Source organism: Diabrotica virgifera, chromosome 1, assembly GCF_917563875.1.
Source record: "Diabrotica virgifera virgifera chromosome 1, PGI_DIABVI_V3a".
NCBI classification, from domain to species: Eukaryota; Metazoa; Arthropoda; class Insecta; order Coleoptera; family Chrysomelidae; genus Diabrotica; species Diabrotica virgifera.
Genome location: NC_065443.1, coordinates 205,322,537 through 205,348,857, shown reverse-complemented (window position 1 = coordinate 205,348,857; position 26,321 = coordinate 205,322,537). Strand labels below are relative to the sequence as shown.

General features: G+C 32.3%; 1 protein-coding gene across 3 annotated transcripts in view; it reads left to right on the top strand.

Annotated features, from left to right (window-relative positions):
- The window catches only part of LOC126881859 (PHD finger protein 14), a 129,655-nt gene extending 106,198 nt beyond the window's left edge, over positions 1 to 23,457 (top strand). For all 3 annotated transcript variants that reach the window (XM_050646506.1, XM_050646499.1, XM_050646517.1), the window contains exons 13-15: positions 16,544 to 16,848; positions 22,959 to 23,067; positions 23,366 to 23,457. In XM_050646506.1, the coding sequence (XP_050502463.1) occupies positions 16,544 to 16,848; positions 22,959 to 23,067; positions 23,366 to 23,377 (426 nt within the window). In that variant the 3' untranslated portion in view covers positions 23,378 to 23,457. The remainder of the gene's footprint in view (positions 1 to 16,543; positions 16,849 to 22,958; positions 23,068 to 23,365) is intronic.
- Positions 23,458 to 26,321: the final 2,864 nt, after the last annotated feature.

Genomic DNA, 26,321 nt, shown 5'->3' with positions numbered 1-26,321 from the left:
ATTAGAAATATCTCGAGAACTAAAGGCAACAGAATCATGAAAATTGGAACAAAGGGGTTTTGGAGGATGATCTATTAAATGAAAATATTTTCATCTCTTTGCAACTTCCGGTTATACCGGAAGTTGCTTATAACTTCATTTTTTTAAATGGGACACCCTGTATATTTTTACATTCTTGGATTCTCTTCAATGTCTTCTTTCTTAAAATATGAGGTTTTGTAATATTATACAGGGTATTTTAAAAGATAATTAAGTTTTTTTATTAATTTCGTAGCAAAATTAACACCCTGTAGAATTGTAGTAGATTGACATCTAAAACTCTACTTACGTTCAAATAATTTTTAATATACTCTACTATTGTTAAGAATCATTAGTATAGCTAAATTTTTAATTTTAGTATACAGGGTTGGTCGAAACTCGAAATGAGTATTTTCTGAGTTTTCTTAAATGGAACACCCTGTATTTTAGTATTGTAATGAAATGATATTTTATGGTACATTTTTATTTCTTAAGCATTCCCCATACCTAACTGCTTTAATTTGTGCTTAATTGTTAATCGCACCAACAATCTTAACTACGTAGGTATTTTGATAGCTAAACCATTATTGGTAATTTTAAGGACCAGTCTGGATTAATATGTATTTATTTCTGAAAAATTATTTGGCATTGAGTATTTTCACGGCCAACCTAATAAAATTTTACGTATTTTTTGTTGCAATTACTGTTTAGCTTGAATCACCAATATCTCACAAATTAAAGCAGTTAGGTATAGGGAATGCTTAAAAAATAAAAAAGTACAGGGTGTTCCATTTAAGAAAACTCAGAAAATACTCATTCCTAGTTTCGACCAACCCTGTATACTAAAATTAAAAATTTAGCTATACTAATGATTTTTAACAATAGTAGAGTATATTAAAAATCATGTGAACGTAAGTAGAGTTTTAGATGTTAAACTACTACAATTCTACAGGGTGTGAATGTTGCTACGAAATTAATAAAAAAATGTAATTACCTTTTAAAATACCCTGTATAATATTACAAAGCATCATATTTTAAGAAAGAAGACATCGAAGAGAATCCAAAAATGTAAAAATATACAGGGTGTCCCATTTAAAAAAACGAAGTTATAAGCAACTTCCGGTATAACCGGAAGTTGCAAAGAGATGAAAATGTTTTCATTTAATAGATCTTCCTTCAAAACCCCTTAATTCCAATTTTCATGATTCTGTTGCCTTTAGTTCTCGAGATATTTCTAATAGGCCAGTTATCTGCCTCACCCTATATAGCCCAGATCAGATTTAAATCCGATTATAGCATTTATGGGATACTTTAAAACATCGCTTTCGGAAAAGAAATCCTATTCCTATAATACAAGGGGGCTAAGGATAGCAGCGCAAAAAAATTTAATTTCACATGCATACGCAATATTTTTGTCCGTGATATACAGGGTGTCCCGAAAAGATTGGTCATAAATTATACCACACATTCTGAGGTTAAAAATAGTTCGATTGAACCAACTTCTTCTTCTTGATGTGCCTATCCGTGACGAATGTTGGCGATCATCATGGCAATCTTCACCTTATCTGCAGCACAGATGTTGTGTTGAACCAGGTTCTGAGGTTTTTTTACCTAACTTACCTTAGTACAAATGTGCTCGTAATAGTTATTTATGAAACAGTTCGTGAAGTATGCTTTTTGCGAACGCACGCGATGTTTAGAGCACGAGCGACAGCGGAGCGAGTGCTATACATCGCGTAAGTTCGCAAAAAGTGCTTCACGCACAGTTTCATACAAAATTTTATCTACGATAACAAATAAAAAAATGGTAACACTTCGTCACTGGAATTCATTTCTATTCTACAATTTTTAGAACTTTGACATTTAAAAATTCCAACTTCTTTTCAACCACAAAAACTTTTGTTGTAATTTATTGCTCACATGTCATCACCATGACAACGCGAAAGTTAAGGATATTTGATTATATGAAAGTGTTTTAAAAAAACAGTGCGAAAAAGTAAATCCCATTTAAATTACATTGTTACTTCACGCACACTTTAAATCCTTCACGCACTGCTATCTATAATGACAGTTTTCACAAACTAAAAACTTATACATAATATGAGATAGAGTAGATAAAAAAAGTTACAGCCTCTTGAAGTTACAAAATAAAAATCGATTTATTTCAATATATCGAAAACTATTAGAGATTTTTTATTAAGAGATGTGGCTTCTTTTTCAAAAATTATAAATAAATTTTCAGATTATTAACAGGTCTCTATAATCGTACTTAACCATATACAAATATGTGGTGGATTCGACAAATATTCAAAATATCTCGATGAACACTGGCTTATCGAAAAAGTACTAAGAGGCAAAAAGGTTTTAAAAATATCGTGTTTAACTAATGGTGCCACAATAATAATTTAATTGGAACGTATACAAAAGTTTGGGGGGTTTAAGGAAACAAAACTCCCATAAAATTTTTATGGGGTGGACAAATTTCACTTTAATTTCCAATAAAAAATCTCTTAGAGTTTTCGATATATGAAAAAAAATCTATTTTCATTTTGTAACTTCAAAGGGCTGTAACTTTTTTTGTGTGCACTATTGTATATAGGTAAGTGAGGTTCAATCAACCTATTTTTGACCCAGAATCTGTGGTATAATTTATGACCAATCTTTTCGGGACACCCTGTATATATATTCTTAGTCACCTTGGGCTTATACTTCGGCTCCGACCGAAAAAATCACATTCTTTCGGTCTCTAAAGTCAATACTTTTTGAGTTATTTACGAGTGAATATGTTTATCTTTTAACAAAAAAACACGTTTTTAGACGGTTTTTCGCAAATAACTCAAAAATTAAGTAATTAATGAAAAAGTGTTCTTAGCAAAAATATAGCTTTTAAAAAAGTACAAAAATGGTGAAAATATGAAGTCTGTAGACCTAGTAGAAGCAGAGTTGTACCTAATGCAAAGTAGGTTCTTATTCGTCGTCAAATTCCAAATCGAATATTTGAACGTGAAATAATCAAAAAATTAAGCAATTTTTGGGGAGACCTCATCATAACTGTTTAAAAAACGTTTTATTTTTGTTTTTTTAAAAAGTTTTTAGCAACAAAAGTGAGCAAGTTACGCTCAAAATAAAGTTGGCCCCTTTTTGTTGTCAAAAAAATCGTGAAAATCACCCAATATGAAATTCCAAATGAAATTTTAATCGTTACCGATTGATAAGTTACTTTACTTATATAGGGTGTTTGGTAACAAATGGGCCATAGATTAACCTTAGATTCTTGAGGTTAAAATAGGTCGATTTAACCTAGCTTACCTTAACTTCGTAAGATTAAGCTGATTCGATTTAAGCTAACTTACCTTAGTAACTTCGTTACCAAGTGCTTATTTTTGAAAAAATAGCTTTATTTGACAATAAAAAAATTTATTTTTAGCAATGGAAATAATCAAAACCGATAGAATTTGACTTGAACTTTCAAATGCAGTAAGCAGAATTGGTATTTTATTTTTTAATCAAAAGTTATTCGGGTTCAGAAATTGCACTTTTTCGATTTTTTGAAAGTTCAACCGCGTTTATCTCGAAAACTATGCATCCGACGAAAAAACTTGTAAGACCATTTTTTGCTGAGAATCGCCCAAAAAATACAAAAAAATGTTTTTTGCGAAAAATCACTGTTATGTAATTTCTCAAGTTCTTTCTTTATAACAATCGTATCGACATCCGGATCAACTGTTACCCAAAAAATTCGTGTTCTACGAGTCAAAATACATAAAAAAAACTTGGGTAACCATCTGAATTAAGGAGGCCGTTGTACCCCCCTGGCGACATGACTATAACTCGAAAAGTATTGACTTAGTGAAAAAACTCTATAGAACATAAGTTGCTTAGAATTAGTCAGTTTATCCACTTCCGGACTAAATTTGGACGTATGTTTTTTCATATCCGAGAAGGGTGGGTACTCAGCCTCAAGCAAAATCAAACATTGGCAGAATATCACTTTTTTCTTTGACGTTAGCTACATATGTGTATACTATGTGTATTTATATATATTTTACCGTGAGTGAATGGACTATGAATAAGTGTGCACTATTTCATTTTCAGACAGCATATTGTTTTAGTAATTCTTGAAGATCGCTGCTATCGTGATCTTTATTAGAGCATTTTTGTAACTTCCGCCACCACAATCTTTTTTTGCAGGAAGCTGCGGTGTTCTTTTGTAATTTTATCATCGGGAATACTTCTAGCAAAGAAGCGAAAGCACCTGTCGGTTCCTTTGATGTTCAGGGGACAGAAATATCGGTCGGAGAATGGTAGGGGTAATACTTCACACTACACTAAGAAAAGTAATGAGGAATTCGTTCAAAACAGTAGGAAATTTGAGTTACACTGAGAAACAAAGTAATAATTAAAACTATAGTGTTTTAAGTTGATCTATTTAATACGAATTGTATTTTTTTTTCTGTAAAATTTAATATAACCCATATATCACTTTTGTTCAGATAAGTAAAAAGGTTTTAAGTTAAAAATATCGATTCTGACTAAATTTTTTAAACTATGTAAACGTGATGGATTTTTAATGCTTATGTAGTTGAATTTAATAGTTAATTTCAAAATATAGATGAAAATTTCTATCGATTTCTACTACTTTTTTTTCGTACGGAAAAACTTGTCAAAATAAATATTTTTGACCCAAGACCTTTTTACTTAGTACAGAATTATACTTTCAAATTTTCGGTTAACTTTGTCTTAGGTTGATGACTTTTTTTGTTTCCATTTAAAAAATGTCTTTGAATGTCTATTGACCTCCAACACCACCATATTCTCGCTGCATGAGAAAACTCTGCGGCTGAGCCTAGAATGACTTTATTCACCTTCGATTTCTTTCTGTGCATCTGAAGTTTATGGAAACTCTGGTTGTACTGTACCAAATTCAATTCGCCTGGATATATAACAATTATCCCATCACATCTAGCATCTAATACCTGGGAATTAATCTATCAGCTGACAACAATATCGAAGAAGAGGTAAAACAACAAATATTAAAGCCAGTAGAACGGCCGGATGCCTAAACGACCCAATTTGGAAAAACAAACACGTAAGAGTGCAAACAAAGGCCCGAATATATAAGTCAGTTATTAGGCCAGTTATGACTTATACGGCCGAAACAAGACCAGATACAAGCAAAACAGAAAAACATCTGGATACCAACGAAATGAAGATCTTAAGAAGGATTGCTGGAAAAGAACTACAGGACAGGGTAAGAAGTGAGGAAATCAGACGCATATGTGTGGTAGACAATATAAATACCTGGGTAAAGAACAGAAAAGAAGAGTCAAATCGACATATAAGCAGGATGTTTGAATCAAGGATAGTAAGAATAGCCAGGGATAAGTCACCGTTAAGCAGAATAAGTATAGAACGCCCAAGGAAAAGCTGGAATGACAATTTAGGGACAGAATGAAATGCACCGTTGAAGAAAAACAGGCAGTACTGCCTATATAAAAAAAGAAGGCATCAGATCTAGCATCTAGCCACCTAAACCTGTTCTTATTTTGTTTCCAATAGGATCCACATCCAATTTTTTCGTATACATATACTCATTCCTAACATTATCTTTTCTAGTTATTCGCTAGTTCTAGTTATTGATAACACTGGTTTAATACGGAACTTAACCTAACCCTAATGAAGCTCTGCTTTCACACAAAATTGTCCAGTTTCAGCTGTATTCGCTCTCTCTAATTGTTACCGTCTGATACATCTCTTGTACCACTCTCACATATTCAGCCGGCACTCCTTTCCTACTTAGTACCAATAGGTTTCTGGTAACTTTGCTATATACCTTCTCAAGATTAATATAAACACTATGTGTAAGTCTTTCTCTTCCACACATAAGTTTTTCCCTCAGCTGTCATAAAATAAAAATTGATGTTGTGGACCTGCCTTGCATTAATTCAAAATGACTTTTATTTCTAGAACCGTACACTAAATTTTGTATATTTCAAATGTTGTATTACGATAACGAAAACTTATTTTGAATAGGGTGCTAAGACACATAGTTAATGATCTGAACAAAATTAAGCAAATGTTTGTTTACTGGAAATAAAATAATACTACTTATTGCAAATTAAATAAAACACTAAATAGCTATGTTTAAATTGTTTTTATTCTTTATTAAAAATCTGGGAATGAATAATTTTAATAGATAGGTACGAATATGGAATCATCTAAATGTTTGAAAATGAATGAAAATGAATCACATAAATGTTTAAAAGGAACTTCTCTCATTGTCCTACGGTCGTGTACCTGCTACGATTTCTCGGTACTGAAAACAGAATTATTTGTTCACGATCTAGTGGGGCATCCCCGCATCCCAGTACGAACCACACAAGAAAATCCACCCTTGCGTGGAGCCATCACAATGAGAGTTTATTTTAACAATAGATAAATATGTTTAATAGTATTATCCTTTTTTCTACAATTCGAAAAGACTAAACAACACAATAATTTTACAAATACATTCACATTATTTGTTAGGTTCAACAAACAGTTGTTAGGGGTTAGGTTGAGAAATAAGAAATAATACATGAAACATGGCGGATCGTACATGCGCAAAGAAATTTGGATCGTGAAATAGTCGATGCTTTCGCTTCTTGTTGGATGGAGTATTCTTTGCTTCTAGCTTCTAGTAGACGCAACTAGTTGGTTTAACAGCGTGTGTAATAACATTTTTCCCGTAGTTCTAAAGCTATGTCCTTGTGGCATCTTATGTAATTTACTATTTTATTTATTTAGGAATAAAGCCGCAATTTAACTTTGAAATTAATTTATTTGACGTTTAGACTTCCACTTCGGAAATCGTTATCAAAATACAAAACATTAATAAAATATGTATTTATGTATTTATAATACATGACTTTATTCCCAAATAAAATAGTAAATTGCATGAGCATTAGTTGCATTGTAGTAAGTCTCATGTCCGATTTCACCAACAATACCTAAATATTTAAGAATTACCTAAGTGTGTTTAGGTACTTCCTAACTGTAAAACGAATTTCACCATACGATAAGAATTGCCTAAACCGCTTAAGCATTACCTTACGGTAGGATACGTTTTTCTATCTCCCTAAACTTTTTAGGTAGGTATTACTTATCGTTGACAGTCAGGTTATATTTTCACAATTTTGACTAATATACTTGTGACGTTTGTCAATAATTTGCTTCCTTCCTTAAGAGGAAACAGTAATAATAATATAATAATAATAAATTGCCTTTATTTAGTCTGTAAAAATTTACAAACACGAGATACATGAGGCGAAGTCTAGCTAGAGCTACTCCACTTAACCTCAAGTTTACAATGTTAGTTTGAAATAATTAGAATGTAAGGTAATTTATAATTCGACATAAAAATAATAATATAATACTGAAATGATAGAAATAGTCATGTGGCAACTAGAAAAATAATATAAATAAAATAATTTGTGATGTTATGTGATAAATGATAAGAATGATAAATAAAAACAAAAATAATGGTAACAATAACGACAAAAATATACTATATAATAATAATAACGTTACTGCGATTGTAGTAAAAATTTCTTATAATGCTGCTTCATGAATTCAAGAGATTTATCTCTTAAATTTATTGTTAAACTGTTAAACACTAAAACAGCATTGTAAGTAAACGATCTCTGGAAAATAGCTAGTCTATATCTTGGCAGCATAAGACTATGAGGATATCTCAGATCCAGATTATGAGCCTCTCCACGAAATACTAATTTGTTCCTTAAATAGATAGGATTTGACGACGAAATAATTCGATATATCAAAGAGGCGAGGTGATATTTGTATAAATTATCTAAGGTTAACCATTTAAGTTCTTTTATTTTGCATGATACACGATCGTATTTTCTTATGCCAAAGACAAATCTGCAACAATTATTTTGAATTTTTTGCAACCTTAGTTTCGTAACTTGATCTAAGCAAGGATAAAATACCAAGAGCCCATAATTAAGAATTGACATTACCATAGTTTCACAAAGTAACTTACGCAATTTAAAGTTTAAAATACCTTTACTTCTATACAGTTGACGCATAACTAAATAGCACTTTTTTACTAAAAGGGTGACATGCTCTTGAAATCGTAGCGTACAGTCATATATGACTCCTAAGTTCCTGCAACTATTAACATGTTTTAGAGGTTCATTTTTTATAATTAGTTTTAAGTTATCCTGAACAGTGGCTTTATAATTTTTTGAACAATATAACAAAGAGTTACATTTTTTTGCATTTAGTTTAAGATTATGTCTAGTGGAATAAGTACAAATAGATTCCAAATCCTGATTTATTTTTTGTGACGCTTGATTAACAGAGTTAGGTTCAAAAGAGAAATAAAGTTGTGTGTCGTCTGCAAAAGAGTGCAACTTCAAATTATTTAAAGATTTATACAGGTCGGAAATATATATTGAAAAAAGAAGAGGACCAAGAACCGAACCTTGTGGCACCCCTGAAGTGACAGATGCAAATTCTGATGAATTATTATCGATTATGACCTTTTGATAACGATTTACCAAATAAAATTTGAAAAACTGTAAGGAGGTATCATCAAATCCAAAATATTTCAATTTAGCACACAGAAGAGCGTGATCAATAGTGTCAAAGGCTTTAGAAAAATCAAGCAAGATGACTGAGGTTGCTTTTCCTTCATCAAATGATCGAAGTATATTATCTGTTAAGTCAAGAAGCAGGGTCGTTGTACTAAACTCTTTTCTAAAGCCTGATTGTATACACGTAACTACATTATTTTTAAAAATATAATCGTATATCTGTTTATAAATAACCTTTTCTAAAATTTTTGACAGTCCCGGTAGAATGCTTATTGGGCGAAGATCATTAAGTGATTCAGGTTTATTTAATTTGGGTAGTGGTTTTACCAAAGCGTATTTCCAAATGTCTGGAAAATAACCTACCTCCAAACAACAGTTTATAATGTGCGTAATATAAGGAGCAGTAATGGAAAGGGAGAGTTGTAGCATTTTTGCAGAAATATTATCACATCCAACAGCGTCCGATTTTAACCCTAATATTAGTGATTTAATTTCATCAATAGTGGCCATTTTAAACGAGAAAATAATATCTGGGTTGAAAATATTTGACTGATACCATTGGGTTGTCTCAGGACAACAATTTACAGGGCTAAAAACAGATGTAAAATAATTATTTATAGAGATAGGGTCTTTAAGTTCCTGAGGGATCTCTATAACTGGTTTATTCACAATTTTGAATATCCTCATCGTTTTCCAAAGATCTTTTTTATTCGAAGAAGAAGACCGATAATTTAAATAACCACTCTTCTCCAGACGGACTGCGTTAGTAACCGCGTTTCGAAGGTCTTTATAGTAACTATAGTCTAAGACGTTTCTAGTTTTCTTATATTTGGCTAAAGCAGCATTACGAGTTTTCATCATATTCTGTATTGTGGGTGTTAGCCACGGAGCAGGTGGTTTTGTAATTCTTGATTCAACATAGGGAGCATGTTTGTCAAACAGCGAAACTAACATGTCATTGAAAATTCGAACTTTATTATCTATAAAATTTTCGTACAGTATATTATCCCATGACATTTTTTCCAGATCTGCGTTAAAACAAGATATTGAAAAGTTTTTGTAATTTCTATATATCTTTAAAAAGTTCGTTTTGTAATTAATATCTAAATCAAATTCACAGTACACTGCTCTATGGTCAGATAGTTCATGATCTAAAACGCCTGAATGTCTAATGAGTTCACTTTTATTTGTATAAATAACATCAAGCAATGTTTGTGAACTGTTAGTTATGCGCGTAGGTTCCGCTACTAATTGAACAAAATTATAAGACTGAAAACAGTAATTTATTTGATTATCTACTAGCTGATCAACATTGATATCACCAGTTAAAATAATATTATTAAATTGAGGTACTATGTGAGAAAGGGTATCATCACAATACTGTATAAAATTTAACATCCTGCACGCCTCAGTTCTATATATAACACCGACTAACAATGTTGTTTTCTGTATTTTCACAGAAATCCACATTTGTTCGATACCTAATGGACAAGGAAAGTCAGCAAGTTCAGACTTTGAAATTATTGAATCACGTAGCGATCAACAGGTAGCTAAAACGCGTTCCAAGATTGCGCCTGTAATTTTGAATATTTTTTCGAGATATTTGGCACACGTATTCGTAATATAATAAAGAATGGCGGTACAGAGCCCAATTTGAAAAATATATTAATATGTGGAAATTACTCTGTAATTAAATACAATATTAAAAAAACGAGCCTGTACCGCCATTAAGAAGAACAAAAAAATAATCTTTCTTGAAATAAACTTTTTTATCCGATGCCTAGATTTTGTGTCATTTTGGAACTACTAAAATTTTGTATTTCATTAGTAGTTCCAAATGACACAAAATCTGGGCATCGGATAAAAAAGTTTATTTGAAGAAAGTGTATTTTTTGTTCTTCTTAATGGCGGTACAGGCTCGCTTTTTTAATATTGTATTTAATTACAGAGTAATTTCCACATATTAATATATTTTTCAAATTGGGCTCTGTACCGCCATTCTTTATTATATTACGAATACGTGTGCCAAATATCTCAAAAAAATATTCAAAATTACAGCCGCAATCTTGGAACGCGTTTTGGCTACCTGTTGATCGCTACTGTATCACCTTAATCTTTCTTTTATTCTGTAATATTAGGTATATTAGTTGTAATTTTGTATTTTCTTTTATATTAATAATATAATATGCGTTGGAAAATATAGAAAATCATATGGAGTTTTTTAGAAGTCTATTGAAAAAATTATGTAGTCTATCTACCTACTACCTAACAAACTAGTGTTGTGTTTCAAAAACCCATTCATGATATCACTAAAAGTGTGTCATTAAAAATTAATAATAAAAGAAGCAATTTTCAACATATTATTTATTTTAAAATTATTTTTCTACTTTCAAGTAACTTTAATTTTTCGTCATATGTGAAATTTACAACTTTTTTCTTTTCCGTCATTTCACTGTACATAATATACAAATAACATACAAAACTTAACAAACTTAATTCACAAATAACTAACTACTAAGTGAAATAACTATTAAGAGTACAAAAATTAATAAAACCAACTTAGCAAACAAAAAAGAATGACAAATAAATCGAAGTTAATGTCATCTTATTCTTCTTTTTATTTATCAAAAATAGTTTAAACGTACCCGAATTATTACCTAGGAAAGAATTTCCTAGATAAGCAATTCTTTTAGTTGTGAAACGCTATTGTTCTTAAGCATGACTTAGGAAGTTCCTATCGATAAGAATAGGGAACTTGCATAAAATTTTAAATTCGACAAAAATGGTATAGATCACAACAGAACATAATTTAGAACCTGTATCAAAGATAAAAAAGTTTTGTTTGTCTTTCGTTTGGCCCCTAAAGACGACTAAAAATTCAACTTATACCAGCCACACCAAAACGCGTCGTGACGTCACATGGTTGTATGTTTACATTCTACACCAATTGTATATATGTTACAGTTCAAGTTGATTCTCTGTTAGAGTTGACTCCAACTAGTTGGAGTCAACTCCAACTGAAACGAGCAGTAAAAGTTGATTTTAAAAATTTAAATCAACTTTTACTAGTTGGAGTTGACTCTTCCTGGATCGATTCAATAAATGTTGATTATACGAGAATCTCAAGTGCATTTTTAATGAGTGTACGTTTCTTTGTTTTGACCGTTTCAACTACTTATTAGTATAGTCTGTAACGTCGCCCCCGTTAGGTAAATTATTCTGATTCGATTTTTTGCACAAACTTACTCAAAGAAATACATCCGTATAAAAATCCTAATAACAAATACACAGGGTGTCACGCGGTACCGCGGTCGAAAAATTGTTTAACCAATTTTAGTAAAGTCAGTCAGTAAAGTGACACTTTATCGAAAGAGTCTGATATTACGAGCAGAGGAACAGACGCGTTCGATAAAGAGTATTGAGCTGGTGCGTACAAAATTGTATCGTCAATCATAAAAAACATTAACACTTACTTACAACTTTGAGGAAATTTTTTTAATTTTAGACGAAATAAAAAATTCGTATGACAGTAATGACAGTAATCACAGATGACTTTTGCATGATGGCCGGTTTTGATGTTTAATCGATAGTTTTATCAATATTGTATACCTACCTAATTACTAAATCTGTAAAGTTTTGATTTATTTTGTATGAATATAATTGCGAAACACTACAGAATTTTACTTTTTGACATAAATTTTATCAATAATAAGATAAATTTTGTACAATATTTTTAATAATTAATGTAAATAAATTTTAATTTGGTTGTGGGTTCGAATCTCACCAGGGTCAGAAATTTTTCATTTATTATAAATTAATAAATGAATATGGTTTCTGCCCTTGTGGGATCGGTACTCACCGGAGGGACCGCAGACGTTCGGATACAATTAGCGTCTCTTTGCAAAGACAATGACGTCGACTTTGCAAAGTAACAAGACACTTACTCAACACACACACTACACATGACACTAGGTACCTAACTGTTCAAAATTACCGTACCTACCATGCCAATGGCCATTAGTTGTCGAGGCATCAGCTAAATAAAAAAAAAATTAATTTCACTCAAATAAATATAATCGATTGCTGCCATTGACCACTTCCATTCAATCTCGGTTAATTTGATTAATTATCGCGGCAGGTAAAGTAACATTCTTCTTTCAATACAACAAAGTGTTACTTTACTGTCGAAAATGAGGGCAAATGAGTACAATAATGAATGATTTTAGTGACGTTTGGCGATAAACAAAGATTTTAAACAAATTCGCAAAAATACACACACCGGCAAAATTAGCCGAACGCCTTAAAAATGGGACATGTTTGATGTCTCGAGTTTCCTAAACCACTGATCCGATTTGGATGATTCTTTTAGTATGTTATAGCCTTATTATTTAAGAATATCGTTGTAATAATATTGTTGCTAGACAGGTAAATATCATTTTATACCGGGTGTACAAATCATGCTGTGTTTTTTCTTAAAGTTTGGAACACCCTGTGGAATATTCTAGCACATGTAAAATATTAAAATTAACACTCGATTGTAGATTTAGGCTTTCTTAACATTTTTCTTTTTGATTCATTTACTTACGTGTGATAATAAAAAAGTTATGTGCGTTAACAACTATCCATGTTTTTCATCAATAAATCCTCATAGTAGGGGAGGAAAGTATACTAAATTTGCAGTTACTCGAGCTTTATGGGAACCTATTGGATTGTGAAGAGTATGTGCTAAAATCAGAAAAAGGTTAAGTTAAATTTTCCATAAAGTGGGGGACTTTTCATTTTTTAATTTAATTTTCCATTTGAAACAATCATTTTTCTCCGATTATAGCGCTATCTATCCATAATTAGAAAAAATGTGTCGAATAAAAGTTGCTTATTTTTACGTGAAGAATCCAAATCTGCAATAAAAATTGCGGGCTCCTATTTGGGATTTTAAATTAAATCCCCCACCCCACCTCCGTGGGGGTTCGTGACACCCCACGGAGAGGGGAGGGGGTAAATTAAAAATTTTAAATACGAACCCTGCGATATTTCGCGAAATGAACATCAGATCGTAAAACTGCAAAATAGGTACACCTATTCAATATTTTTCAAAAATCTACCGAATGGCACCAAACACGATTCCGACGGAGGTGGGCTGGGGGGTTACTTTAAAATCTTAAATAGGAGACATCTGTACAAACTGCAAATTTAGCATACTTTCCTTCCCTACTGTGAGGATTTATTGATAAAAAACATGGCTAGTTGTTAAAGCACATAACTTTTTTATTTTCCAACATAAGCAAATGAATCAAAAAAGAAAATGTTAAGAAAGCCTACAATCGAGTTTTAATTTTAAAATATTATATATACTAGAATATTCCACAGGGTGTTCCGAACTTTAAGAAAAAAAGACAGTATGATTGTAACACCCGGTATAAAATGACATGTACCTGTCTAGCAACAATATTATTACACCGATATTCTTAACTAATAAGGCTATAACTTACTAAAAGAATCACTTAAATCGGACAACAGCTTTAGGAAATTCGAGACATCAAACATGTCCCATTTTTAAGGTGTTCGGCTAATTTTGCCGGTGTGTGTAATTTTTTCACTTCGTACAATTTTTCTTTAGATCCGTTGGGCCTTTTTTTTCTCTAAAATTGACTGCTGTCGAGTTATTAGCTACTTAAAATTTGAAAAACGCCAAAATAACCATTTTCGAGGTTAAATAACTCGGTTAAAGATAATTATTGTGAAAGTCGAGCGAGCGGCCGTGGAGTAACGGCATAATCGCTGGCCTCATACGCCAGTGCACGTGGGTTCGAGCCCTGCTAAAGACAAACCATTTTTATTTCCAACAATGACACGAGCCGTCTCACCGTGCCTCGGAGAGCACGTTAAGCCGTCGGTCCCCCTGGGCTAGTGTACATCGACACTAGTTACTTGAAACAGGGTTAAAGATGTAATTGGCGCCGGAACTGTCCGAAAGGCAAAAATGCCATACGATATTATATATTATGAAAGTCAGAAACTAAAAAAAATCAAAGATTAAAGCTACCTCTATAAGATCCTGAAGAAATTTTTGTCATTATTTCATTAATAAGATATTATTTTTAATTATCAACAATGAGCGCTAACCGTGTATTGAGGGCGGCCGTCAATGTGAGTGCGAGTGAGATTCGCCATTGGACGGCTGGAATGGTGCATCTCTTTAGCACTCACCATTGACGGCCGCCTAATACGCACTTAGCGCTCATTGTTAATAATTAAAGATAAAGCTTAGTAATAAAATAGTGACAAAAATTTCTGCTGGATCTTGTAGAGGGGGCTATAAACTTTGATTTGGTCACTTTCTGACTTTCATAATAATGAATTTTAACCGAGTTATTAAGCCTTGAAAATGGCTATTTTCGCATTTTTTAAATTTTAAATCGCGTATAACTCGACAACAATCAATTTTAGAGAAAAATCACAAAATACCTTTTTTTGCTCAGAATAACCCAAATGATCTAAAAAAAATGTTCGAAGTGAAAAAATTATTTTTGTGAATTTGTCTAAAAAGAATTGTTTAAACAATTTATCGATCAAGGTACTGCCTGGCACCCAGTAGATTTGTTATAAGGACCTCTTTTTGAGTAAGTTTGTGCAAAAAATTCGAATCGGAGTAATTTACCTAACGGGGGCGACGATACAGTCTAGACTAATTTGAACATATTCAGTAACATTTAATTTCTAGAATCGGCTGTTTGTGTGAATCAGAATCAACTTTTACTAAATGGCATTGGGAAGAGTATACTTTTCCTAGTTGGAGTCTACTTTTACTAGTAAATGTTGAATATAAATCTTCATTTTATATTTATAATCAACTTTTACTGAAACCAGCCGTTAGAGTTGACTCCAACTAGTTGGAGTCAACTCCAACTGGATAATCAACTTGAACTGTAACATATATAATTTTAAATTAGACATTATAAACGTCAGTAAAAAATACAGTTATGTGACGTTAAAAGTGCTTTTGATCATTTGAACTATTCATAGAAAATTTGTACTTTTACAAAATGGTTTTATTTTCAATAGTAAACCTTCTTTCCTTTCCCTCAAAAACTGTATCAAACTCCAATCTCAACAAACTAGTTTATATTATTACAACGACATACGATAAGTGTCATTAGAATATAAATATTTTTCCTTTATTCCCCGACGACGAGCTGGCCAAATACCCAAGTAGGTGGAGGCCAATAAACTAAAGAAGAAGAAGAAGAAGAATATACGTAAATATAACCATAAACAGAACCACATAGTTAAACTCTGTGACGTCACGGGTTGTTTGAACTATTTTAAGATAAAGAAGACTTTAAATTTGTACTTCTAAGTTATTGTGAGTTTTTGAAGCGTAAAATTTTGTAAATCTCATTTTTATACAAAACTGAACATTATTATTTAATAAAAAAATGTGCAAGTTCCCTATTACTTAATAAGGCAATTGTTTAGGTATCGTTGGTGAAATCGGGCATTAGTCTGTTAAGTATAAGTTTTGGAAATAGTTTTATTAGTTTGTCGGATCCGTCTTAGAGTCATCCATTTTTTATTTTTATTAATTTGGATTATTCGACTTCCACGAATGTGAGATAGTAAAGTGCCATATCTACAAATATCTCAATGTAGGTATAAGGCTTAATTTGAAAGATAGTGTAGCCTTTAGACTTTCGTTGTAGTTATTTTTAAATAAGCAATTGCCATACACCTCTGGATATCGTACAAATATTCACCTTCACCTTGCGCGTTCCTTTTCTGTTGGTACCTTGGCAGCAGTCTACCTTACTCAACAGTCCCTGTCCATTTTGTCCTCTGTCTCATCTTTATCGTTTTTGATATTATTCTGGGTCATTCTTTTGCCCTTTTGCGTGTTGGATTTCACCGAATATAATAATTTTATTCCACAGATTAAACCCATACCTCTACCAGCCGGAGAAGTCGCCTCAGAATCCAATCCCCAGTGTTTTTATGTCCCCAACGAAGCTGATGACAACGCTCCTCCACCGGTACACCCAGTTAAGGCGCCAAAGGTGGAGAAAAGGGAAGTGAGGAAAATACGAAGTCCTAGAGTCTCTGATGCCAGCAGATCTCCGGAGAAGTCTCCAGAAAAGATGAAGTCCCCTGTGGCTAGTCCTCAGAAGAAAACCGCAGCTCTTGGTGGAAACCTTTGTGATGTATGTCGCGGTGAAGGAGCTCCCAGTAACTCGGTCAAGTAAGTGAATAGTGCTGTCAACGTAATGAATTTGTTTTTGTCTTTTGTCAAAAATTGACAATAATTTATTAAATAATCACAATGAACCTCACATGCGATATCTGCTGCTTCATACATGTATAAATTACTAATAGATTCTCTCTTAACTAATTTCTAATAAACAATACGTTCAGACACAGAGATTAACAAAAATATATATTCCAAAATACAAGAGGATACAGGGCCTCAATTTTTGACCCTTCGCTTCGTTATCGAACGTATTCGCTACGTATACTAAACAGATACGAAGCGAATACGTTCGATAGCGAAGCGAAGGGTCAAAAATCGAGGCCCAGGTCCGTTATTGATTATACATTTAGTCCAGAAACCGAAGCTTTTCACCTCGCAATTTTTACAGAATGGATCGATTTGCTTGAAAATTTGAGAATAAGTAGTGGATAGTCCAAGGATCAAAATCTATATGATGCCGAAAGGCACTTTTACCGTGGAGGTGGTTGCCATCCTATCTCGGGGGTGGAAATTTTTTTATTACATTTTGACCGCAAAAGTTAGTAAAACCATTAAATATAAGCAAAAAATGCTCTATACATTTTTTTGATCAAATTAATAGTTTTCGATTTATTCGCTATCGAGAGTGTTAGTTTTATATCGAAAAAATCAATGTATCAGTTTTCTGCTAATAACTCAAAAAGTTTTCGTTTTATCAAAACAACTTTACTTAACAAAAATGTACCTTTTGAAAAAAATAAACAAAACGGTTTTTTTTTTAATTTTTTTTAAGACCGGTAGTAATCCAGTTATACTTTATTATATGTTAGCTTTTCTTCGTCAAATGCAAAATATTGTAGTTTCAAAGTCAAAAGACAGGAAAACTATGCATTTTTCAAGGATAACTTATACAAACTAATTTAAAGTATTTAAAAAGATCTATCTCCAAAAATTAAAAAAAGTCTGTAGCTCAAAAATTAAGTGACTTATAATGAAAAGAATGTCGGTCCCTATTTTTTTCACCTAATTACCACCCTAATTAAAAATAGTCATTGACCTTATTCGGTCTTCTTTATTTATATACATACTATTAATAGGTTCTAGAAGTTTGACCGGCTTAGAATGATTAGTTTAAAAAAATGGAGTTAAAAGCGAATAACAAATTTTTGTAGTTTGGTAAAAAACTCTTTTCTTCAGAATAAAAAGATTAGCATCAGAGATACGAAAAAATGTTTACATATAAAATTGTAGCTTATTTAATTCCCAAGAACTTGGTTTGTGAAAATTAATTAGCCAATATTAATATTGGATTGATCATTACCCTTTTGATTTCAACCAGACTACTTAACTAACTCTGGTTTTTTGTTATTTGTAGCATTTAATTTTACTTTTACCGTGACCTGAAGATGCTGTGAATATTGTAGACAGCGAAACCGGTCGTCAGTTGTAAAATAAATTGTTTGTGAGAACGTCTCTCTTCTCTTTACTACAATAGTATGGACTCACACATGCAACCCATTCATTATTTATTAACATAATTATTTATACAAAGTGTCCAAGAAAAAAATTTTTAAATTAAATTAATTGACACAAAAAGAAGAATGAATGTCATTTATTTAATTCAAAATACATTCTACTGCTGTCACGAAACAAAAAAATGTTTTTTGATAAATAAACATTGCATTTTACTTAATTTCAATGTTCAAGCTGCCACCCATCTGCCTCTTGGTAGGTTGAATATTGAATTTAAGCAACAAACAATGTTTATTTATCAAATAAACATTTTTTTCTGTTTTCTTTCAGCAGTAGAATGTATTTTGAGTTCAATAAATTACATACATTCTTCTTTTTGTGTTAATTAATTTAATTCAAAATAATTTTTCTTGGACACCCTGTATAAATAATTATGCCAATGTTAATATTACTGAATAGAGAATTGAATAACCTTTCAAATGAGCTAGCACACGACCCCTATTCCCTATTTAAAAATAAGGGGTGTGGATGTGGAAGGGAGGGGGTTGACAAATGACAGATGTATGTACCGTAAAAATAGATCAAAAATCGACCTGTTTCGTCATTTCCTTAAAATCTAATTAATACTGCCAAATATCGAGGTGGACTCTTTTCTTTGGCCCACTCTGTATATACGCGTACATTGATTCATACTCGACTCATGGAACTAACACATACGAATACGTATACATATTTGTATATGCGTGTGTCCGTAAATTTTAGGCGGGACGAACATAAATGAATATACAGTAGACTCCCTCTATAACGAGAACTGAAATGGCGGACTAATTACCTCGATATAAGCGGATCTCTTTATATCAGACAGCAATAATATTGTGCATACCACCACTACTGAAATGTTTTGATGCCTCTTACATAGTCTATTAGGTGTCAATGGTCGACTTCAACAATGAAACTTGGCCATCGCAAATTGTAAATTTCCTACAATATTCAATATCGGTCGATAGATAAATAGGAAGGAAGAAGTTTATTACAGGCGGTGGAATTTATTACAGCACTGGCTTCGGTTGGGGATTCCTGTATACAGGAAGTTGGAGTATAGATTTATAACAATCACCACGCCGAAAACAGGTAAAGAAACATATTCTTCGATTTCTTTTTTCCTCGTTACAACCAAATATGCCTCGTTATAGAGGTGCTACAGTTCAATAGGAATTTCATGGGACATCTAGTGTACCTCGTTATAAGCGAAACCTCGTAATACCCGTGTTCGTTATAGAGAGAGTCTACTGTAAATATTACATAAATCATCCGAATCCAATTTTATCCTCCTTAAGCATTTTTTGTGCAATTTTGAGCAAATATGAGCAATTAGGGGTAGTTTGCACCCTTAAAAATGATCTTTTCAACATTTGAAATACTCAGAAATTATATTAAGAATATCAAATCATTATTACATAAATCATCCGAATCAGATTTTATCCTCCTTAAGCATTTTTGAACAAATTTGAGCAATTAGGGGTAGTTTGCACCCTTAAAAATGAACTTTAAAAGGGTCGAAATAGTCAATAAATATAGTTAGAGTATTAGACAGTCATTATCTAATGCATCTGAACCAATTTCACGCTTTTAACCTTTTTCTAGGTTTAAGCAGTAAGGGGTAGTTTTCACCTTTAAAAAATAAAAAGCACCCGTCAGCATAATATAGACATTGAAGTAGAGGATAAGCTAAAGGTAATTCCAAATTTTCATGCAAATCGATCCATTCTGTAAAAATTGCGATTGTCTTATTTTGTTTCATTACTTGTACTAATTGACAAACAGAAACATCCACCACTCTCAAGTACTAGACATAAGATGTTTAAGTGCAGCTAATATTGGAAGTGATCACAACCTAGTACTTGGAAAAATCAGAAGTACAGCTACAAGGAAACAACAAAGAAGACACTATTGAATGTGAGACAAGAATTAAGGTAGAACAGCTAAGAGACTTGTCAACACGAGATCTATACCAAAGAAGACTGCAAAAAGTAGTCAATGAAAACTACATAACACCGGATAAAGACATAGAAGAAAGTTGGAGGAAGATTAGTGATAATATCAAAATGGCAGTAACGGAAGCACTTGGAAAACGTAAGATAAGTAAACATATACGAAATAAAAGGTGAACACCATGGTTCTGTGAAGAAATAAAAATAAAATGCCAAGAAAAGCAGAAAATCTACTTAGAATACAAATCCAAAAGAACGAGGCAAACATAAGAAGAATATAAAAGAATACGAAATTAATTAATAGTAAGAAGGAAGAAAACAGAACATTGGGAAGCATTCTCAAAAGAGATGGAGCACGACTTCTATGGGATGCAAGAGGAAATGTGGAAAATGATAAGAGGTCAAAGAGCAGAGATGAAGGAAGTGATAGAAGTAAAACATATTGATACAAATATGTACATGGACAACTTACCTAAAAAACCTGTACCAAACAGCTAATCATGAAGAACTGGAAACACCTGGATTAGAATCGGATGAGCAAACAGAAATTAAAGAGGAAGATATAACGAACGCCTTAAGAAAGATGAAAAATCGAAAAGCACCTGGGAAAAATTTAATAGCTAATGAAGAGAGAGACTTCACAAAGAACTGAATATCCTGATAAGTAAAATAATAAATACAGGAAGAATTCCAGAAGAATGGAGAACCAGTCAAGGGATAAATTTACTGAGCACTATACTGAAACTCACAACAAAAATACTGATTGAGAAAATAATGGCGTGCATAAATATATCGGATGAACAACAGGGATTTAGAAGTGGAAGAGCATGTAATGATGCAGTTTTTGTGATAAGGCAAATATGATAGCGGAGAAATCATTAGAATATAACAATCCAGCCTTTTTCTGTTTCATAGGCCTAGAGAAAGCGTTTTATAGAATGCAATTAAAAGATGTGATACACCTACTATATGACAAAAATTTACCACTGGATATCATAAAACTGATAGAAAACATATATATGTAAGAAATAAAATAGAAATGAAAGGCAATGGAATAATAACAGAACCCATCGAAGGAAACACAGGAATCAGGCAAGGAGATTCACTAAGCCCTCTACTGTTTAACATAATGTTGGATGCAATAATAAAACAAGTGAAGAAACAAAGAGGGTACAAAATGGGCGATAGAGAGATAAAAATACTCTGTTACGCTGATGACACCCTGTTAGTAGCATAGTGCGAAGACGACGTACAAAGATTACGGCATGAATTCAACATTAAAGCCAAAGAAATGAATATGAAAATATCAGCCCAAAAAACAAAAAGCTTAGTAATAACCAAAGAACCAATGACTTTCAAATACCTGGGAGTTAATATATCAGCCTACAACAATATCGAAGAAGAGGTAAAAGGCCAAATAATTAAAGCCAGTATAACGGCCGAATGCTTAAACGACACAATTTGGAAAAACAAACACCTAAGAGTGGAAACAATGGCCCGAATATATGTCAGTTATTAGACCAGTTATGACTTACACGGCCGAAACAAGACCAGATACAAGCAAAACACAAAGACATCTGGAGACCAACGAAATGAAGATCTTAAGAAGGATTGCTGGAAAAGGACTACAGGGCAGGGTAAGAAGTGAGGAAATCAGACGCATATGTGGGGTAGACAATATAAATACCTGGGTAAAGAACAGAAAAGAAGAGTGGATTCAACACATAAGCAGGATGTATGAATCAAGGATAGTAAGAATAGCCAGGGACAAGTCACCGTTAGGCAGAAAAAGTATAGAACGCTCAAGGAAAACATGGAATAACATTTTAGGGACAGAATGAAAGCACCGTTGAAGAAAAACAGGCAGTACTGCCTATATAATAGAAGAAGAAGAAGAAGCAGAAGAACAATTCTCTCTGAAATTACTTAATATTAGAAACTGAAGGGAAGGCAGTATATAATTGGCCGAAAAGTCCCTTTACATTAATGAATTGCTGTTGTACTACAGAGGGAAAAAATAATAACACACTTTTATTTGTAGTTATTTATTACGTATTTATTTTATCTAAAACATCGACGTACATACCTCCATTGTCGCAACCCAACTTGATAAGACGCCATGTTCGTATGCTCATCCATCTCAGCATGTCCGTTTCGCAAGTCCTTATTTGAAACATATCTGCGTTTTCTAATCTCCTCTTTAATGAAGCCCCACAGTGCATTGTCCGGAGTTGCAAAATATGGACTTTTTGGAGGCCAAGGAGTAATTAGAGAACCTCGCCCAATCCATCGGTCCGAGAAGATTTCATTCAGGCAATTGCGAACAGCGAGATCAAAATGGGGCGAGGCGCCATCTTGTTGAAAATAAACAAGGCCTTCACTTGTAAATATGTGATCTTGCATTGTTGACCGTGCAATACCAAACTCTGCAGAGCGTTTGTTATGGCGACGTTCGTGTATCTACACTACAGCCACCAACTTTCTTCAATTGTATACTCACTTGTGTCCGCCAGTACCTTTCAATTGCAACTATTGTTGTCTGTCTGCGTGACTAGACAGGTGTCCTTGACAATGCGCATGCGCCGGAACGCCAACAAATATTGGCGCGGCATTGAACCATTATTATTTTTCTATTAATGCAATCAATCTTTCTTGTAGGTGTGATGAATGCCAGAAAAATTACCATTTTGCTTGTTTGGATCCTCCTCTGAAGAAAACTCCAAAAATAAGAGGCTACTCCTGGCATTGCGCAGATTGCGATCCTACAGTAAGTATAAATTTTAAATTATCTTAAAAGCTACTTTACATTGCGGCTATTCAATGTCAGGCAGGATAATCTCTATTTCAGAAATGCAAGAATTTCAATATTGCAATAATGCAAATCGTTAGTCTTGAACTGATGGCTATTATTTTTCATATTTTTTTATCTATTTATAATTCGTCTTTACTTAATTTCAAAAAAATCGTGGTTTATCAAATATTTTGCCTTGCCTTTCTAAAATAGCTTTAGGTGTATTTTAAAACTTATTGAGAATAAATATTTTAATTTTAAACATTTTTTTTAGGGATCTGAATAGTGTAGTCAAGATTTTTTAAGTATTTATAAAATGCAGTTGCTGTATTATGATATTGAGATAAATATAAAGTTCTGTAAGTACATTATTGGTTTTTTTTTCATGTATGTACATATATTGTTATATTTTGTCCTAAATACATGTAGGTACGTTGAAGTATATGCTTTATATATCGGCCATGAAAGTCATGAACTATTTAATAAAAAAAGTTAAATATTTGGCCCCACAGTTCAAGCCATTTAATGCCATAATGGAGAAATAAAAATTGACATAGAGTAGATTGCAAAACCATGAAACAATTACTGCTCAGAATTATACAAAGACTTTTCAAAAGATGCATTAGTCTCAGAACAGAACTAGAAACAAAAAAACAGCAATAGATGGCATACCAGTGGAGACTCTAAAAACAATGGATATAATGGGAAAATTATGTGGTTAACCACTGGGAGCTCCTAACCACCCAGTGGTTAACCACATAACTAGCAGCGAATTAAGTCGAAAGGATTTCAATCACCAAACGTCTAAATCGGATAAGCAAATAATTCGAACCCCAGATCAACACCAGCAAAAACAAAAATAATGATCGTAGACAGGACAAATAATAATCTACCGCACATACACCAAGTGACAAATTTCAAAGAAGTAGCCATATTTGTATAAATGGGCTCCCTGATAACCAACAATGGCGATAGCTGCTCAGAAATTTAACATAGGACTGACTAAAATAGGAGCAATGGACCGAAATTAAATAAAATATGGAAAGACAGAATAATAACAATGAATACTAAGCTCAGATTGGTAAATGTCCTTATTTTTCCCACTGCTACAAAATATGCAGTTGAAACAGGGAGTCTCAAAAAATTGTAATCACTATTTTAAATGGGAAATAAGCCACAATTTAACTAAAAAAATATTTTATTAACGTTTCGACGTCCACATCGGATGTCGTTGTCAAAATACAAAATATTAATAAATTAAACAAAAATGTTGTTGCTTACTAAAAAATTCTTCTAATAATTTAATTTAATCTGACTCATTTATATCGGCAATTCAGACATATATTATACATTTTAAAGTTGAAGACTTTAAAATGATATTGCCAATATTAATGAGATGCGTTCCTGGGACGACTTTACTAAAAGTTCATTCGATTACATGAAATCAACCCCAACTCAAGAATATCCGTCACAAAAAAATCATAGCATGTGATCTGTCTTTAAAAAGACAACCACATTCAACATTTGTTTCAAAGCATGCTTTATATCTTTATAATATGTGTCCAGGTAAATTAAAAGTTTAACTGATCTTACTCGTAAATACAATTTAACTAACAATTTGGTACAGGAAAGTTGCTGAGGTAGAAAATTTACTAGGATGGATTTTAAAATTGGTTGTTTATTTAATTTAATAATTAATTTATGCATATTAACTATATTTATAAAATAATTTTTATAACATAATTTAAAGTTATTAAATTCAATTACGTTGTAGCATACGTTTCATTTTTAACTTTTTTATTTTAAAATTTTTACTTTAATTACGTTTTTATTGTAATCTTTGATATTTTAGTGAATGTTTCTAAAACAAAATTGTAATTATTTGTTTTGCAAAAAAATTGTTTAATAAAAAATCCGCAAAAACGTAAAATCGATAGTTATTTTTTTAAATATCTACAAAACGAAACATACTAGGTACATACAACCTCATACCAAAAGAAAGGTTGTAATATTCACTACAAAATAAAATACTAACATACAGGGTATTCCATTTAAAAAATATGAGAAATGTTGTGTTTGCAAATAGTGATCATACTGTATATTTTATGGCTATATGTAAAAGATATTAAATTATTTAAAAATGATCCACAGCTCTATAAACATTATGGTAGGGGAGCAGTACTCTTTGCAGTTACTCGAGCGCGTCAGATTATCATATGGGGAGAAACTTGGTACACTGCAGATGTACCTCTACCATATATTGGCTCTTAACACAGGGGAGTTCGTTAAGGGGGGCCCGAAAAAAAATATATCCTTAAAAAAACTCGAAATTGTCAGATTAAGATAAGGTAAGTACATGCAAAAGAGTGTATATTTCTAAAATCTGACGATTTGAGCCGGGCGTAAGGAAATGGGTGAGCCCCAAAGTTTCACAAGAAAAAAGCGAATATTTCGCGAAATTAATGACAGATCGAAAAACTAAAAATATTTGCTCAATATTTTTTAAAAATCTATCGAATGATACCAAACACGACTTCCCACGGAGAGGGGTGGGGGGTAAATTTAATATTTTAAATACGAATCCCGCGATATTTCGCGAAATGAACATCAGATCGAAAAACTGTAAAATACACTTATTCAATATTTTTGAAAAATCTATCGGATGGCACCAAACACAACCCCCCACGGGAGTATGGTGGGGGGTTACGTTAAAATCTTAAATAGGAGCCCCCATTTTTTATTGCAGATTTGGATTCCTTACGTAAAAATAAGTAACTTTTATTCGAAACATTTTTTCGAATTATGGATAGATGGCGTTATAATCGGAAAAAACGATTGTTGGAAATGAAAAATTAAATTAAAAAATGGCAAGCGCCCACTAAAATGGAAAACTTTACTTAACTTTTTTTGGTTTTAGGACCTACTCTTCACAACCCAATAGGTCCCCAAAGCGCTCGAGTGACTGCACATTTAGCATATTTTGCTCCCCTACCATTACTATTTTTCTCAACAAAAATGTAAATATTTCGAAAATTATTAACTTTAGTCCTATAAGACCGTATACAAAATCTTCATATTTTTAAAAAATATATTCAAAAATGATTTAATATATGGGGTGTTCTATTTAAAAAAACACAACTTTGGTTCATACCGTCGTTCTGACTCATATTAGTCTTTGATACATATTAGTTTTGTTATAAACATTTTTTTGTATATCCCATAGTTTAGCC